The sequence below is a fragment of the Diadema antillarum genome, unplaced genomic scaffold (genome assembly GCF_040938485.1).
Source record: "Diadema antillarum isolate AM-2024a unplaced genomic scaffold, OU_Dant_1.0 scf00000025, whole genome shotgun sequence".
In the NCBI taxonomy this organism is placed as follows: domain Eukaryota; kingdom Metazoa; phylum Echinodermata; class Echinoidea; order Diadematoida; family Diadematidae; genus Diadema; species Diadema antillarum.
Genome location: NW_027270914.1, coordinates 220,308 through 240,223, shown reverse-complemented (window position 1 = coordinate 240,223; position 19,916 = coordinate 220,308). Strand labels below are relative to the sequence as shown.

The window sequence follows — 19,916 nt, the reverse complement described above, 5'->3', positions numbered from 1 at the left end:
GTCCAAGGTATAGATCCGGGGTAAAATCCAAGTTATGTGTCCACAGCAAAACGTGCAGAATCCAAACGTTATGACGACCACGTTCAGTTGATGTGTTGAATAATGATTCGCTTTATAATGTCCAGCGAGGAATCCAGGACGTCACAGCTTTGCCGCAACAATGTCCGTTGACACTAAAATGTGGAGTCTGTCTCCAATGTAGGCAAATTAATTCTCTGCAGGCAAAATGTCTCCCAGGCCTTATCTCCACAAACACAGTTTGTATAGCAGGTCAGCAGGTAACACAGGACTAACTATAACAAGTCGCTTCAGAGCCAGAAGTGACGTAACTCTCAGAGCAGTGGTGTTAGGTACTCTGCCTACTGCAGAATTTCTCCAGCTTATATACTATCCATTCACAATTATACACATTCGACATGAGAAACAATGATAGGAACGTGGATGAGATAGAAAATAAAAAATACGAGGAGACAGGAAAAAAACAGAAACAAGGGAAGAGGGTGACAAGGGAGGATGACACGTTGAAGACACAATTCATATTTCATTTGCAACAACTCACATTTTTAAACACTTACCGAAATTAAGTTATACTTTGACAAGACATTCTTTTCTACACAAAATAGTGGCTTCCGGTCCGCTATAGCGACACATTACGGTTCCATGACATTTGCTCCTGCGACAATTACTCCCATGATAATGTATCTGCATGCTAAGCCAAACGTAAATTCAACCCATAAACATAACCCTAACCCTAATCCTAATTCTCACATCAAACTAAACCTAAAACCTTATCACAACCCTAACCCTAAGTCCTTACTGCCTTAGAGAAAATAAGACCGGAGCAATTGTCGCAGGAGCAAATGTCGTGTCACCCACATTACAGCTCTGCATAATAAACAAGAAGTAGAAGAAGAAAGGGAGCAAAAGGTGGAGGAGAAGAAGAAGTTATAACAATATTAACGCTGTTTAAGGATAAGGAATTATTATCAAAACCTTCGTGCTGTAATACCGAACGTCTTCTCATCATGAAATGGTCGACAACATTGTGAGTATATACCCTATACATGCACTTTAAAATACAGTGGACTCCCTTTACAAAGAATTTCTCAGGACCGGCTGTTGTATTTCGTTATATTATCAACATTTCGTTATATCAGAGCAAAAAGCACAAACAGACATAAAACCGATAATGTTGGGGACTGGAGTTTTATTTCCTTGTAACCGGAATTTCGCTATAACCGTGCTCGTTAGATAGGGGATACACTGTACTGAATCGGGTACACAGGAACGAAAAACAAAGGTTGAACATTTCACCATCAAATCTAAACTATTAGTTCTTGGAGTGACATCGTGGCATCACTGCAAGTCATGCAAAACAATACCTCTATAATCACACTCAAGCAATATTACACAGAAGGGACATGCATGATCACGACTAGATCAAAATACTTTGATTCACCTACAGCACAAATGTGACTATGCATCACAAAACGAACAAAAAGTCGCACAAACAGATTTTGTGTGAGGACTGAAAATAGATGAAATGGGTCAAGCTAGCCAATCTTGACTTTTTCATATTTTCTGAAAGAACAAGTCTTTTTTTGGGTAGAATAGTGTGATTAGGTGTGTCTTTATAGTCCCCCTTTCATTTCTTAAAAACCTTGTACACACTCTTCACTTTCAACTCTAATAATTTTTGAAAAGATGATGCTACTGCTTTGAAAGTTGGCATTACTTATGGACAGAATGTGTTAATAAAGCATATTCAATTTCACTTTAATTTGATAATCCTACATTGTTGTTACTCCAGTGGTTTACATCCTGTTTTTTTTTTTCTTAATCATCGCACATCCAGCACGGCTTGGTATTCAAGATTAAAGCGCTTAAATCGACACTGTACTTCAGAGCCTCTTTTCCCAATTCACACTTTTCCTGAGTTTGTGCTTTCTTTCCAATATTTAGATAGGATAGGAGAGTCCATTTGATTTCAGTTATACATCATTTTAAAGTTTGAAGTCTGCTCTTTCAGATTATGCTCTTGGCTAAAAATCCATGTCTGGCGACTTTTTTTTTTTTTCGTTTTGTGATGCTGGGTCACAAATGATAGTCAAGAATTTATCGCAGTCAATCAATTATGAATTCGATGTCTTCTTGACAGTAATATTGTTATCATTGGATGTTGAGGCAGTAAATTACATAAATACTTCTCGTCATAAAACGCACGGTATACGCTTTTGCTGGTGGCTACGTCATACTGCAAATAAGATATTCCATATCTGAGCTTATCTATTTATTTATTTATTTATCTGTTTATCTATTCATTTATTTATTCATTCATTTGTTGTTGTTTTTTCATTCTTCAGATAAAAATTGTGAAATAACAAGCATTCATCATATACATAATATGTACAGGTATAGAAATGTAGAAAAAAACATTTCAGCAATCAATAGAGTTAGGTAAACAAACTGAGTGCATTATAACAGGGAGGTGCCACCTCCCTGATTATAATACAGAAAAATGAAAGAGGATGTATCAGTAAAAGCCTTTGAGGCTTGATAGGTAGATACACCCATTATGTATGACATAAAAATAACTACAACACAAAATTACTCGGTGTGTGTTTGTGTGTGAGCGTGTGTGTGTGGAGGTGTATATATAAATAATGTTTAAAAAGAGGTTGAATTAAACAAAAAAAAAAGACAAAAGGTGAAACTTAAGCTTAGTTTTCAGATAGCTCAGAAATTGGATATTGCATAACGACGGAGGCCGGGAATTCCACATACATGTATTTGGCCCTATATACCGAATCGATTTATACAAGGAATGGGAAGTTACTCTAGATTTGTGAAAGAGTTGTCTGCCTCTGGTGTCATAATTATGTACATCCAAATTCAAAGAAAACATTTCTATCAGATACTCAGGTAATGTATCGGAAAAATAACGATGCATAATCATACAAATACTTAATTTATTAGTATGATAAATATCAAAAGTGTTCAAACTATAGAATAAAGGCATAAATCGAGCATACAATCACATGAACCGACAGGTTTATATCGCTGATCATCACTGATATCACTGATCCATTTCCGAGCATCATCACATTTTTAGCGCATAATTTGGACAAAGTTTGAAGAGGCTCCATTCTCATACAACTTCGATGACGTCATGAATAAGTGAAGACCTGGTATTCTGATCACAGAACTACAGTGGACTGTTTGTGACGACTCCATGACGGTCACACTACTTGTATAAAAAGTACAGTGATCTGCAACAGAACTTCTTAAATTGTTGGTCAGAGAAACGGCCTGTGAAATCACTTCTGGAGCACTTACGTGAATGTCGCTGAAGTGATTGTAAGTACATTATATTTTTGATGTCTGTGTGATGAACAGGTATATCGATGAAAACACTTTAGATAAGTAGGAACCTAAATGATGTTTTACAAAATACTCAATCATTAAATGTTAGCTGGATGCTTGATTTGAAATGGGTCCAGATAAACTGAAGGGCTAGAGATGCAGAGAGTTGGGAAAAAAAATGAAGAATTATCACACAGACAAGCTTACATGGCGACATGGGTAGTACACAGTAAGAAATGTATGTATTCACCAATTTCATTAAAAAGATGTATGTTCCCCACAATAGAACATGCAAAAAAATAAATAAAATGATGATGGCTATACCATGTATACAAACTGATTTCATCTAAAGAGCAATATCTCGTCAACGTGATTTCTTGACGGTTCATTGTCCGATCTCACGCAATGATAAACATTCCTCAGTGCAGGCATTGCCATTCACGTTACGAAGTACATTTCTAGGTAGTGACATTTTATGTAAATTTTCATAATATTCTTGCGTGGCATACGCGAATGAATAATTGATATAAACTGGAGGTGGGCAATTCCGCAGTTAGAGGGACATGACCATAACATTTCAATTTGGTTTTTTCATTGATTTTTGTGTTTGACTTCAGAAAGAACACATTGAAAATTCAGGAAAAACTATTTTTCAGGGTATCTTGATAGTTTTAGGTATTGAATTCACCAATTTTGAACAAGTAATCTTTCAGATTGAATTTCATCAGCAAAATCTCCATAATGGCAAAGAAGATAGCTAGTCAAATTAAATGCAATTTTCTAGCCACAAATATTGAATTCATAGAGGCAATGCAGTGCTTTCATGGATAGATTAAGTAAAATCAACTTACATGTCTTCGAAATGCAAACATGTGTGCACTTCCCCAACCATCAGACAGTCATGTAGCGTTACTAACCAAAAAGTAAAATTATTTACCTCCAGAGAGTATAAAGTGTCTATGAATGATAATATTTCAATTTTTCCTGCTGTGTCCAATGACTGATTGAAATATAAAAATAAGTATTACTAATCGTTATAGAAGTTAGAAATAACGGCAGTCAAAATGTGTAACGTTACTAACCACGTAACATTACTAACCACAGCCTGTGTGTATTGTAATGTAAGCATGAAATAAGTGAATAAGACTCCAATGGACAGGTCCTGCATGTCTGGCAAAATTTTGCCTGATGATAGAGCCAGATGTCAACTACAAGATTACGTGGTCATACAGTAAAAATATACTGGCTTTTTTTTTTTAGTAAATCAAATATGCAAATTTACCCATGAAATCATATTTTCACCTGTAACTCCATAAAAAGGATTGCTAAATTTTTGTGCAAGAGTTCCTCAAGACACATCAAACAATTTTCTTGCAAAGAAAAATAGCAAAATCAAAATCAGTTTCTTTTGTTTTTTATTGTTTTGTTAATTTCTTATGTATTCTAATGTTTTTTACCTTTTGTTTTCTATTGTTTTTTTTGCCAAAATTTGTTGCAGGCAATTTTTCAAGCTTATCTACATTACAACTGATTAATTTCACTGGTCAAAGGTTGAAACAATCTAATTATTATCAAATTAACAAAAAAAAACCACAATTTGCATTGGATTTGCACACGATATCATGAATTTGAGCTGTTTTCAGGTCGACATGCATTTATGCAAAACATTACATAAATACATGCAGAATGGTGTACCCGGACGTCGCAAATTTGGTCTCAAAATATGCGGAAGACTTCAATGAAAAATGTCATGAAACGATGCGGCAAAATCTTCGTGCATTGAGGAATCGTGGCGGGAAATGTTGGGGGGGGGGGGGGTCTGCAGCATTCGCATCACTACAGAAGGCTCACAAGGTGCACATTGAGCGATTTTTTTTAAACCACTTCCCACGGGAAGGGGCAATTGATGGAATCTGTGGGCCAGCAGAGCATTTTGTGTGGAAAGTAGTGTTAAAAACAATTGAGGCCATCACCTCAAATTTTCTGTCCCAATTTGAAATTATCATACAATGGTTTGTTGGGGTTAATTACGCTTCAGGTACAGCGAACAGACTTTTGTTTTCAGAACAATGCAGAGATTAGACATTCAAACTGGTCTAAAAGGAAAAAAATACATGTCTCTAGACTTGAATAAACACGAATTCAACTAATCATATGACTTAAAGGGATCGTATAGTTTTGGTTGACACCTAATTTCAGGTTTCTAACATTTTTTTGGTGAAATAATGAGAAACCTCTTATGAAATACGAAAGAGCATGTAATTCTATCAGGAATTCAACGTTTATTTGATGAAAATTGGTTTTGAAATGGCTGAGATATCCAAAAAAGAGCGATTCTGATAAAGTGTGGGACCCACACTTAATCATGTTCGCTTTGTTTTACTTTGTTTTTGGATGTTTCAGTCATTCCAAACCAGATTTTCATCAAATAAACTTTGTATTCCTCTTAAAATGGTATGCTCTGTACTATATCATAAGTGTTTTCTTGGTATCTTGCAAAAAGTTAAAAGCCCAATTCTCATCTCCACCAATACTGTACCATCCCTTTAAACTACTTTCACAATAATATAAAACATTGCATTATGCTGGATTCCTATTGTGCAATGACTACGCACACCACAATTGGTCATACACTGTACATACTGGTATACATTAGTTTTTGCTCTTTGATTTCTTCCCCTTTATTAAAGGTACTCTTGATAAGGAACACATTAACTGTTGTGCTCAATAAAACAGGCAGCTTTTGTGAAGTACTGTGAGTCATGATGAACAGTGATTGGCAAAGTTATGAAACTGTGGATATCACTTGACCTAGTCTTTAAAAGTGGTACTTTCTTTTAGTTTGTAATTTATGCAAACTTTTTTTCTAGTCTTTTTTAACGTGTACAAGTACAATGGTACTATACTGCATGAGTTTGATGATTACAGTAAGAGTTTCATGTCTTATCTGATGTTTCTGAGCTTTAACTTTACATTCTCATGGGGAAACATGTAATGATTTGAGTTAACACACAATTCTGTAATCACTGGACAAACCGTAACGTTACTAACCGTAACGTTACTAACCATGATTTTTTAACTTAATTTTCAAACAAAGTTAAAATGAGAAAGGATATTTGGGTTAGATATTGCCCTTAAGGCTAGAAATGAAAAATAAGTGTTGATATATTTCAAGCTATACCAGTTTTAGCAAACTTTTTGTTCAAAGATGCTCATCAATTTTTTATGTCCTTTTTTGTAACGTGTATATACTAACCGGCATTAAAAGCAGACCTTTCTTCTAAAATAATCCTTGAAATGATTTCATTCTTTGCTCTGTTCTGGGTCTACACTAGAATGATCTCTGGTGACATTAATTAGACTTCACATCCACAGACAGAGAAATGAGTCGAATCTAAATCATGAGAATGTCCCTAAAATGTAACGTTACTAACCGCGGAATTGCCCAGGTACATAAATGTCCCCATGTGTCACCCCTACAACAATAGGGGGAACACATGTCTTTCCTACTACAACAGAGCAAAATTTCGTAGATTCTCACATTATGCAACGTGAAAAATATAGAGTGTTTCTGAGGAGAAGAAGGCTATTTCACCACTCTCAAACTCTTCTAGCCCAAAGTAATTAAACTTGTGTAGGCCTAATTTGAAATCACTAATGATATTGGACACGTACTCAAAATCTACAGTGTATCGATCGATACTGAGAAGACCTTCTTCATTCTTCACCCAGGCTACAATGACTGAATCATCTCGACACACAGCTGGGTAGGCTAACATACCCCATGGGCGTCACCAGGGGGGGTGCGTTGGGTGCGAACGCACCCCCCTTCAGATCCTAAAAAAAAAAAAAAAAAAAAAAAAAAATCAGTCTGCGAGCGACCTCAACGCCGGACGCTAAATGATTATTCTTTTCTATTTCTTTTTTTATATTTTGCACCAGGGACCAAAAAAAAAAAAAAAATTGTCGACAAAAACAATTCGCACCCCTGGTTCTGGCAGCACTGATTTTATACATATCTACTAGTATTCTACAGTGTTTACTATTTATCGACCGTACTGTACATCCGTACGATACGGAGCACTTATATACACGTTTGCATGTACGTGTGCTACTTACAAGTATGTAGGGTCTATGTACGTTGCTTCTGACCAATCCATATTGCCAGCCCAAGAGCGAGCCTTATAGCCTCATTAAAAAAAAAAAAAAAAAAAAAAAAAAATGGAGGGGCACGCGAATCATTTTGCCCACCCCCCCCCTCCATAATTCCAGAGACGAGAAGATTTTCTTATTTTTTTTTTGACAGAAAAACAAAAAGTACCCCCGTAAAAACAATGGAGGGGCAGGCATATTTTAATTTTGTCCCCCCCCCCCCCAATAATTAATAATTCCCGAAATGAGAAGATTTTCTTGCTTTTGAAAGAAAACAAAAATGTTGCCCCCATAAAAGTATTAAAAGGCAAGCGCACCATTTGCCCCACCCCACATAATCATAATTCCCGCGATTTTCTTGATTTTTTGTTAGAATTCAAGAAATCTGTCCAATTATTTCACCCAAAAGCAGTGGCGTAACTACGGAGGGGGGTGCGCCCCCTCGCAATCCGCTGGTAAAAAAAAAAAAAGACTTACCGAAATAGTAATTCAAGTGTTAGTAAACTGCTTTTGAATGAAAGGGTGATCAAGAAATAAGATATTTTTCTATGATTTCTTTTAACCATAATTAAATAGGTATATAGTGTGAAACATTGTTCAAAAAGCCCGGACCTGACAAAAGATTGTGATTCAGCGTGATTCCTGGTTGGCATTCTGCATATTATAAGCAGGATGTGCGCAGTGTACTCAGAACATCCGAACGAAGAGTCGCTACAATGTTGCGCAATGTGATGTAGAATGTACACCTTTGTATACCTTACGCTTCGTAATATCAAAGCTAGATCATTGATTTTGCAGCGTTGCTTTACATACTAGTCTATACAAGATGTCTTACATTGCCAATAAAAAGACTTGACCTGGGCTGATTCCTAACTTTTCCATGTATATAATACACAAACACAAACAAACACGCACATTAGTTTAGGGGATGCTCTAAAGTGCAGATTTTGGACATCCTTCCCCCGCTTGGTCACTTCGACGCCACCTCGCTGGTCATACCTCCCCCAGTCATGAACATAAACCCACACCCTTGACTACCAGTGGCGGATCCAGGGAGAGGGGTGCACCGGGCATCCCTCCCCCCTTTAATTTCCAAAGCGAAAAAAAAATAATATAGCTTCAAACGGCAGTTTTTGGACAGTAAAATGTCAAAATTTTCAAGCTCGCTCGCTCCGCTCGCTCGCATTTAGTCGTAATGCCATTTTCCTGAAGTTGCTGCCAGTAATTGCCGGCAGTTGCTCCTGGTGCGCCCCCCTTAATTTCCAAAGCGAAAAAATATAGCTACAAACGGCAGTTTGGGGACTGTAAAATGTCAAAATTTTCAAGCTCGCTCGCACTTAAATTCTCCTGATATTGCTGCCAGTAATTGCCAGCAGTTGCGCCCGGTGCTCCCCCTTAATTTGGAAAGCAAAAAAGCTATAGCTTCAAATAGCAGTTTTGGGACTGTACAGAATGTCAAAATTTTCAAGCTCGCTCGCATTTAATCTTTATGCCATTCTTCTGATGTTACTGCCAGTAATTGTCAGCAGTTAGTGAGTTGCGCCCGGTGCGCCCCCCCCCCCCTTAATTTCCAAAGCGAAAATATATAGCTAAGAACGGCAGTTTTTTTTTTTACTGTAAAATGTCAAAATTTTCAAGCTCGCTCTCTTCGCTCGCTCGCATTTAATCGTTATGCAATTCACCTGATGTTCCTACCAGTAATTGCCTGCAGTTGAGCCCGGTGCGCCCCCCTTAATTTCCAAAGCGAAAAAAATATGGCTAAGAACGGCAGTTTTTGGACTGTAAAATGTAAAATTTTTAAGTTCGCTCTCTTCGCTCGCTCGCATTTCATCGTTATGCAATTCACCTGATGTTGCTGCCAGTAATTGCCAGCAGTTCCCCCGGTGCCACTCCCCCCCCCCTTAATTTCCAAAGCGAAAAAATATGGCTAAGAACGGCAGTTTTTGGACTGTAATATGTAAAATTTTCAAGCTCGCTCTCTTCGCTCGCTCGCATTTCATCGTTATGCAATTCACCTGATGTTGCTGCCAGTAATTGCCAGCAGTTCCGCCCGGTGCCCCTCCCCCCTTAATTTCCAAAGCGAAAAAATATGGTTAAGAACGGCAGTTTTTGGACTGTAAAATGTAAAATTTTCATGCTCGTTCTCTTCGCTCGCTCACATTTCATCGTTATGCAATTCACCTGATGTTGCTGCCAGTAATTGTCAGCAGTTCCGCCCGGTGCACCTCCCTCTTAATTTCCAACGCGAAAAAAATATGGCTAAGAACGGCAGTTTTTGGGCTGTAAAATGTCAAAATTTCCAAGCTCACTCTCTTTGCTCGCTCGCATTTAATTTTTATGCCATTCGCCTGATGTTGCTGCCAGTAATTGCCAGTAGTTGCGCCTGGTGCGCCCCCCCTCCCCTTAATTTACAAAGCAAAAAAATATGGCTACAAACGGCAGTTTTTGGACTGTAAAATGACAAAATATTCAAGCTCGCTCGCTCCGCTCGCTCGCATGTAGTCGTTATGCCATTCTCCTGAAATCGCTGCCAGTTATCGTTTCACACCGTCATTCCATAATCCATTCATAGGGGGTACAAGCCCATCCGGCACTTCCACACCCTCCCCCCACCCTTGCTCGCTCCCTCGCATACTAACACCCCCCCCCCCTCCCCCTCCCCCCAAGATGAAATCCTAGCTACGCCGCACAGTGGGCCAGAGAGGTACCAAAGTGCGCCAAAAGTCACTTTGGGCACTTGGGATTTTCTAATTTTTGACATGCACTCTTGAGAGGCAATACTTTAAAGAATATATCATGAAAATATTTAAATCAGGTATGTACATTAAAGGGGTATATTTCCCACCTGAAGTAGCAAAATACAATATTTTAAGAGTTTCAAAGCAAATTGTACCCTCTTTAATAAATAAGTAATTTCAACATGTAGTTTTTGAGATATCAACCTGTAATTTCTCCCACATATTTCTCAGAGTTCATTTTACGTTACGAATGCCATAAAAATGCAAAGAAACTTAATGTTCATGAATATTCTATGCTAAATATCCTGGAAAAGAGGCTAATTATTTGTCTTTTTAATATACCCTAATGAAAAGTTTAGATTGCCACGGATTTCCAACTAAATTCTATTACCACAACATTTCCTGATGTCTCAGCTTTAAGCTGATACCGGATTTGGCTGCCACCTTTTGCCACTTTTTGTGTTAGAGCCGATTTTCCGCGACACATTACGTCCATTTTGGATCTTGCAGCCGCTTAGGAATGCTGTTATATCATACGGGGCCGCATGAGGGCGGCATTTTTTTTTTTTATTTACTATTTTTTTCTCGCACGTTAAAGGCACAGAAACATGAATAACACTGAATAAGAGGCAAACAGAGTTATAAAATACATGTATAGGGCTAGTCCGGCACCTAAAAGACCCCTCCTCCGAAGATAAAAGAGTACATAATTGCACATAGCCAAGGCCATATAGCCATATTGTCCATAATTGTCATAGCTACTACTGTAAACATAGCTATTCCCACTGCGATACATATTGTGTGGACACCTAAATACATCGATCCTACTCTTGACATATGCAGATAGAACGTTATACACCAAAACACAGAGATTTTGTTATCATCGGTTACTCGTTGGAAGCAAAGTCTGTTGCTTTCCGGCCGCTCAGCGAAGTGTATAGGATCGCAGTTTGTGAATCCGATTGCAGGTCAATGTCAGACATTGCTCGCGTGATCCTCATCGGACAATCTTGCTTCATCGGATCATGCCTGACCTGTCTGACATTGACCTGATAGGCGACCAAAACAAGTCGGATTCATCAGACTGTGATCCCATACACTTTGTGGGTTGTCGGAAGCAAAAAAAAAAAAAAAAAAAAAACGACTGATGAGAAAAAAAAATCATTGTGGAACGTGGATGAATTAATAATTTCATATGATAGTGATTCCGATGAATTTTTCATTCAAAAAAAAAAATCTTTTTATTTTAGCTTTTCCAAGTAAACTTTCATACACGGCAGACTCATTCTTAGCTGCTAAGTCATAACCTTTCATTTTCCTGATTACTGACTTCACGATTTGTTATCTTTCCATTAAAATTAGACAAAATGGTTTTTGCGCTTGTATGAATTGATATTGCATAGGCCTAAGGTTAAATATGAAGTAGAGAGATAAGAACTATATCGGAAATTGATTTTATAGCGCACATTTATGTCCTGCTAGAATAAAGTGAATAAATTCACCCAAACGTACAGCGTACATCATAAACTTATATTTTAACTAGTTTACAAGGACAACAGTATCATTTTGCAGTACGTGTGTAATATGGAACTTTCAGCATAAATTCGATTCTTTTAACGAAACCAGAATGTATATACACTTTCTATGACATGTAAGCATCGTGTATTCAATGGTAGTATAAAATCAGTGTCAGTGAATGTGAAAAGATAAATTAATCTTTAAAGAAAAAAAAAATAACAGCCTAAGATTTGCATTGCTTTCTTTGTCATTTACAGACAGATTTTTGGTAGCCAATGAAAAAACAGCATCACAGTGACGTCATATGAGTTTGAAATTATGTTCAATCAATTCTACGCCCCGAATTTTCCTTAGACACCAAATTTGGGTAAAAAGAAACCACGGCATATAATTTTGGCGCACTTTGAGCTCATTCTGGCCCACTGTGCGCCAGTGCCCTTTCCCCGCTTGGTTTCCCTAAAAAAACAGTAAAAGTCTAGGGATTGAGAGCTTCCTATATTACAGATGTCTGTCCAAAAAAACATTTAGTGTCAAAACGCACCCCCCTTGAAAAAAAGCTGGTGACGCCCCTGTACCCTTCTCTACCTTCAGCTCATTTTTCTCCTTGCCATTTCCACCAATACACACGACACGTGTCTTATCTTTCAGTATCAGGTTTCCCGTGCTTTGAAAACAGGAAAGGTACAGGTAGTCGCTCGAACAGCCGTCGTACACAATCTCCCTGACTGCCTTACCACCTCCTGGGGTAAATACCTGGATACTTCTGGAACGATTAAAACTCACGTAGATATTATCGTCTCTATCCACTGTGAGACCACTAGGCCCAGCACTCCTCGTCTCGAACGTGACGCCAAGCTTCTTCAACTGTGCATTGTATAATTGAATCTTATCGCATCCACCATCACGTAAAACACATCGCCCATCAGACAGAAATCGAGCTTGCCAAATTATATGAACATAATTTATCTGCACCGTCTGCAGTAACTCGCCATGAGGAGAGTAGAAATCGATACTGCCTTTATGCAATCCCATCACCGCTATCCTGCCGTGTGGTGCACGAGTGATAAAACAAGTGAATTGAGGGAGCTGTGCTTGTGCTTTAATAGCCCACTCAGTGTTATCTTTCAGCTCTCCGAGACAAAATTCAGGGATTTTCACATGTTTAAAGAATAAAATCTTCTGAGCTCGTTCTGTTACATCTTTCGGTAATTGGTAGTCAGGATCATCTCGTCCCAGAATGCTCTCCAAGTTCTCACACAGCGTGTCGTGTGCAAATAAGGCGTCTTTCTCTACAGGAACATTCGTATTCTTAGTTACCAGCTCTTCCATTGCGTTCATGTGACCGATTGTTTGTCGACTTCCTTCATCCATGTCATATAATTCTTTCTCGAATTCCTCAGACCAACCTTTTAATCGACATTTCAGGGCGTCTCTTCTGTCTGACAATAGTTGAATGCATTCTTCGTACGTCTTGTCAATGTCATCATTGAGCCTTCTCAGCATTTTCGTTATTTTATTGCGTTGTGTGGCTATGAACTCCATATAGTTTTCAATAAATGCTTCCTTTGATTTAATTCTTTCTCTCAACTCCTTGATATTTTTGAGAAATTTCTCCTCATGGATGGCTGCCCCTTCCAGCTGATGGCCGTCTTGCAAATGCTCCAACACGCCGCATTTACAGCAAACGTACTCCCGACATCGAATGCAGAAACAGTCCTCATCATCATTAGGATGTTTCTTACACTTTCGTCTCACCTTAGGATTTTTTCCCGAGAGCACCTCGCTCATGGGCACCACTTCGTGGTTGGAGAGCGCTTTCCACATAGAGTGGCATTTCTGACACGATTTACACATGTATTTCCCACAATCCAGACAGTAAGACACTGCAGGTGTTTTTTCCTCCGTGTCACAAACTGTACATGTTGAACAGAAGGGATTCTTGGTTTTCACTTCTTCCACGAGAGAACTCAACGGAATGTTTGTTTGTAACTTTCCCACCCCTCCACTGGGTAAAGGCGTTTCTTTCCTACATACAGGACATGTAATAGATTGTTGATGGGACTTAGTTTGAAAGATGCATTCCAAGCAGTCTTTACAGAAGGTGTGGGAACATACCAGTAACTTAGGTTCGTTGAAGTGCGTTAGACAAACAGGACACTCCAGATTTTGACTGATGACGTCATGAAACGTTGCCATGGTGTTTGTCTGTGTAACAAAGAAAGAGAACCACAAGCATTACGAACGTTTTATCAATGTGAACATACAGTTTATATTGTGGTTCATCAATTCACAGTGTAATAGAGAACAGCACTATGTGAATATACGACACACCACTAATAACCTTGAAGAGGAAATCCAGTCCGAATGTAAGTTAGTCTGATAAAAAAAGAGTAAAATGTAATGAATTCAACGGTAAGAATTTGACGGAAATCGGATGAAAAGGGAAGTTATGACATTTTGAAGTTTTGCTAATTTCTGCAGAACAGTTCTTTTATAGTGGATATGAATATGCAAATGAGTGAGCTACACATGTCATACCCTCCCATTTTGCCATTGATCGTGTACAAAAAAAAATCACGAAAATATTTCAATATTTCTGTCTTTGAAGTCTGAAACATGATGTTATTCCTGGTTGAATAACTTCAGAATAGTAATCACTTAGATATACAGATATACAAGAATTTGAGCCTCGGGCATATTCGTTTGGATGAAAAACTGGAAATTTCAAAATTTTATTACAACTATATGGTAAGTTGTTAGGGAATGGCATGATCACTTTGACATTTGCATATTCATATCACTGTTCAAGAACTGTTTCTCCCCCCCCCCAAAAAAAAGAAAGAAAAATAACGAAACTTCAAAATGTCATAATTTCTTCATTTTTCATCCCATTTCGATCAAAATTATACCATTACTCTTCCTTTCAGGGTACATGTAGCTCATATTTTTACTGGATTTCCTCTTTGACACTCTTAAATTTGAGCTTTTTCACGTAGTTGTCTCGATGTGTGCACACTGTGAAGACATTGTTGGACATTGTGTTCTTTCCAACACGGACCGTTCATCTGTACAACAAGGATCACTCATCTTTATAGAAGCGTCATTTTCACTTACTAGTATTCCCCATAGTCTGGGTTCCTGAGGCTGAACCTTGTTTCATGGCCGGCGGAACGGGGGGGGGGGGGGGGGGGGCAGGGGGAAAGCCCCTCTATTTTGCATCATACAAAGGAATACATAAGGTGTCACCACTTTGGACCCCCCCCCCCCATCACTTTTTTGTTCCCGCGGAACGAGTTCGAGCAGGGGACTATGAAACGGGCTCCGTACGTGTGTGTGTCCGTCTGTCCGTGTGTCCGTGTGTGCGTCCGTGTGTGATCAAAATGTTCAATTTGCTACTTCTCTGTCATTTATGAGCCAATTTTGATTCTGTCTGCTTTATATGAGAGCACTACATGGGAGCTTTGAAACTTCTACACAGAATTTCAGTTGTGACCTTTGACCTTGACCTTTGACCTATATTGTACATTTTGCTACAAAATGCTACTCCTTCGCCATTTCTAACCCCATTTCGATTCCGTTTGCTTTATGTGATGGCACTAGGTGAGGGCTTCAAAACTTCCACACATAATTTTGACCTTTGACCTTGATTTTTGACCTATATTGTACATTTTGCTACAAAATGCTACTTCCGGCGGGGACATATATTACGCACCGCGTAATTTCTACTTTTCCTTGGGTTTTTTTTTTACGCCGGAAGTGCGTAAGTGGACATTGAAGACCTTTGTTTTGCGCTGAAGACCTTTTTTCACTTTTTTTTTTTTTTTTGGTTGTCAGCTGAAGAAACCTGAAAGTGACATCACAAGTTGCGCAGAAGGCCTTTTCTTTTTTGCTTGTTAGCTCATGAAACTCGAAAGAGGCCCTTCCCCTCCCCCCCCCCCCTCCCCACGCACACACACTTTTGAAAACTCTTCGCTGGCCCTGTGTTCCACCGTCTGGGCAATGTTTGTTAGATGGTTTTACCATTTTTAAACTGCTTTGGGGTGGTGAGTTTAGATGATTCAACTCTTATGTCCTTGAGGGTTTTGAAATATTAAAAAATGGCCGCAAAAACGGCCGCAAAAAAAATGGAAATTCGGAATGGGTCAAAATCAAAGATGATTTATGATTTTACCCTAATTAGAGATGCTGAATCAGCATTTGCAGGTTCATCTCTTGCATCCTTGAGGGTGTTGAGATAATTCAAGATGGCCGTCTAAACGTAGAAATCCATATACTGTATGCATTTCCATCTGAATCGCCAAAAATTGAAAAGACTTGATGGTTTTTAGCATCCAACGCAGAATTACTACCATATTCAGCTTCCAATCTACATGATGCAAATCACAAATCCTTGACGGTCTCGAGATACTCAAAATGACCACCAAAATGTCCGCCATAAACGGACATTCCTGTGAACACGTCTTTGCATTTGAATTCAAAAGAATCGAAATCGAATGTGATCCTACACCACAAAACCAACAAAAAGTCGCCAGACATGAATTTTTTCAATTAAGGGCAGATCCTTAAAGACCAGACAAAAGGCTTTAAAAATGATGTATAGCGCAATTCGAATGGATTCTCCTAACCTACATAAATATTGGAAAGAAAGCACACGCTCTGGGAAAGTTTGAAGGGAGAACAAAAGGATCTGAAGTACCGGGTCTATTCAAGCGCTTAGTCTTTACTGAGCCGTGTTACCTGTGCCATGAATGGGGAAAAAATAAATAACATGACGTAAACCACTATGGCAGCAACCACCAAGGGATTATCAAATTAACCTGATATTGAACATATGATGCTCTTTTAACACATTCTGTTTATGGAAATGTCAACTTTCAAAGCAGTAGTATCATCCTTTCAAAAGTTATTAGAGTTGAACGTGAAGAGTAGGCAGAGGATTGCCAAGAAATGAAAAAAGGGCCCCCCCAAAAAACCTGATCACACTACTCTACCAAATATATGGTTGTAGAAAACTGCTGAAACCCACTTTCCCATTCAATTCATAATCCTAAACTCAAGAATAATGTGGAAGAAGTAAAGCTCTTTCACAAAATATGAATATTGGAAATTGACTTGGTTGACCCCTTTCACCTTTCTTGAGTCTTCACATCAAATCAAGGGGTGCGACTTTTTGTTTGTTTTGTGATGCACGGTCACAAATTGGGATTTTTACCTTAATTTGTCGAGAGAACTAAATCTGAATCAGCATGATGCAAAAATTGTTGAGGCATTTGAGATATTAAGATCACTGCCAAAATGGCCATCAAAAACAGACATTCAAATTTAGAAGTCTTTATGGTCAATTTCATAGTCTTGTCATTCAAGTTCCTATTCTGAGCATTCAATTTCACTCATTTCTCACTCGCAGCGCTGAAACAGCAATGAAATTTTAAATTCGGTCATTAAAATTCCCTTTCGGAAATATATCGTCATTAGCGCAATTCAACTTGAAAATGGGGGCATGCACTTATAGGCAATGAGCATTCAAATTTATTTCTAGCCAACGACGAAATCAAGACGATCATTCATGATAATTCATGAAAAGACAATTATGGTACAATTAAGTGCATTCAATTTATAGGAAGTCTTGCATTCAGTTAGTTTGAGGCCATGTTTAGATTAGGCTTCATGATGGAGAGTACTTATTTCGCCGAAAAGGTTCACCTATTCTTTCTAAAATTTAAACTTCACGGGGCATGACGAGAATAAAATGACAGCCATATACAGGCACATCAATTATAGTAATCATCGAACATGATAGAGGAGGTTGATCGACACCTTCGAGAAAAAAACAACAACTGTCGACTATACTGAAACTCATAATATGAAAACACTGCATACGTCTTGTTTATTTATCTAATTGGTTTACTACTGCGGGACAAGTAAGATCAGTGCGTGTCGTTTTGTCTCTAAAGATGCATTGTGGGGTTAGCAAAGTATGTAAATTGCAACTCTGACAGCATTAGTCGCATTTTACGTCTTTTCTGCTTCCTATTCTGCTCACTTTCAGCATGTTCCCTCCACTTTTGCTACTCCATACCAGTGGCGGATCGGGGGGGGGGGGGTGGGGGCGCAACCGGCGCACGCCCCCTTATTTTTCGTTAAGAACAATAGAAATAACAAGAAAAAATGAAATGAAACCCGGAAGGGGCACCAGAAATATTAGTTGCGTCCCCTCCCTTTACAGAATTCCTGGATCCGCCCCTGCATACCCTTGCCCATTCCTATTTCTCCTCTCCTGCTGTATGCACAGGTAGCCATTTGTCAGTCTGCCAGTTCATAATCGCCTATCTGTGTGTGCTCCATCCCCACCTCCTCGCGGTACTAACCTGGATACCTGGGCTTTACAGCCTGGGGAACCAACGGGTCTCTGAATAGGAAAGGAAAACCCGAATCAAACCTCGGAAGGGGGCAAGAGATCTCTCCCGGACACAGCATACCATCGCTGCACCCGGCTGGGAATTCATTGGCCTCGTGCCCAGTCCCCTGCACTCTGGTGCTTTGGCTACAACTCCTTGGGGAAATTAAATGCCATCATGGAAGCCGATCCTAAACCATGACGCCGAGTCCCGGTGACCACCCCATGGCAGAAGCGTGGTAGGGGTGCTCAGAATCTGCCGGTCAACGATACTTCAGGGCTGCCATCCTTACAGGTACCCAGAGTGAAGACAGCAGGAAGAATAACAGTCCCCCCTTAGAAGGAGACCCTACGATCGGTAGAAAGAAGACATCTACAAGGAACAGTGCTAACAAGAACAACACAGGAAAAGTTGACCTTCATGCAAGATAATAATGTAAGTAAGCGGTCAGGAAGAAGTGCCAGGATTCAACGTAGACAACAAGATATGATTCATACAAATGAAAACACTTCTGACAAACACATTAGTGGCGACATACTCAACATAGGTACATAGAATGTGAGAATCACGAGGACCGATGGACAATGGGACATTCTCACTGAAGAAGCACTGCGGTTCGACCTAGACATCCTTGGCCTCAAATAAACGCATCTAACAAACAGATTCACAATCACAGACGAATTCACAGACATCTTGTCCAATAGAGATGACAACAGGGATCACCCTAGTGATATAAAACAAAATGATGCAAAGTCTCTTTAGCTATGAAGCAGTTCCGTCTCGACTTAAAATAGAAAATTTGAAGATGAAGCAAGGCACTCTGAACATCATCCAAGTCCAGGCACCCACTTCAGCCCATAGTGACCAAGACAGCGACCTGTTATACGACATTCTGCTCCATAACATCCACAAAGGTTCAAAGAAAGAGGAGCTCATTGCCATTATGATGGGCGACTTTAACGCAAAAGCAGAGTCTGATGTCAGCGCGTGGGCACGTACCCTAGACAAGTTTGGACTGGGCCAGAGAAATGACAGGGGAGAACAACTCCTGGAGTTTTGTACACTCCATAAGCTTGTCCTATGCAACAGAAACTTCCAACACAAAGACTGTAGGAGGACAACCTGGATCTCCCCATGTGGAACCAACAACAACCAGATTGACTTCATGGTTACAAAACAAGAAAGTCTGAAACTCTTCCGCTATTGCAGATCATTCTCATCAGTAGAAATTGGTTCAGATCATCTCCTAGTCTTGGCAAACATAAAGCTATAACCAACAAAAGCAAAGCAAATGAAGAGCCTCCCCAAAACTTTTGATATGAGTAGATTTTAGGATCCTCACAAAGCAGAAGAGCTAAAGCCAGGACTGGAGGAGCCTTTGAAACTCTACTTCAGCTGGAGGATTGAGACATTGAGACCCAATGGAAGAAGTTCACAGACACGACTAAGGACATCACTGAAAAAGTTGTCGGGTTTGACAACCAGTAAACGTGTAAAAGGTCTCTTCGAAGACGTACGCAATGCATGTGAAGAAAGAAGTTGAGATATTTCCTTTGAGATATAAATGAAAATTCCTTTAAAATCTTTATATAACTCGTGAAATATTGTGCTCTAAAGTAAAGCAGGGGATTGAATGCAAGGTGAAAAACAATAATTCATATTTATTAATACAAGTCAATCGAGCGACTTTGTCTAATCAGTCGAAAATCGATAGTATCCAAAGTGGCCGCATGTGGTGTTTATACGA

The 19,916-nt window shown here is 39.1% G+C and overlaps 1 protein-coding gene across 1 annotated transcript; it reads left to right on the top strand.

Moving 5' to 3' along the window:
* The first annotated feature begins 18,974 nt into the window (after positions 1 to 18,974).
* LOC139733850 (craniofacial development protein 2-like) lies at positions 18,975 to 19,442 on the top strand. The gene has a single exon (XM_071644656.1). The coding sequence runs from the start codon at positions 18,975 to 18,977 to the stop codon at positions 19,440 to 19,442; it is 468 nt and encodes a 155-aa protein (XP_071500757.1).
* The last annotated feature ends 474 nt before the right edge of the window (positions 19,443 to 19,916 follow it).

Coding starts and splice junctions, on each gene's coding strand:
- LOC139733850 (XM_071644656.1), top strand. CDS start 18,975: ATGAAGCAAGGCACTCTGAACATCATCCAAGTCCAGGCACCCACTTCA.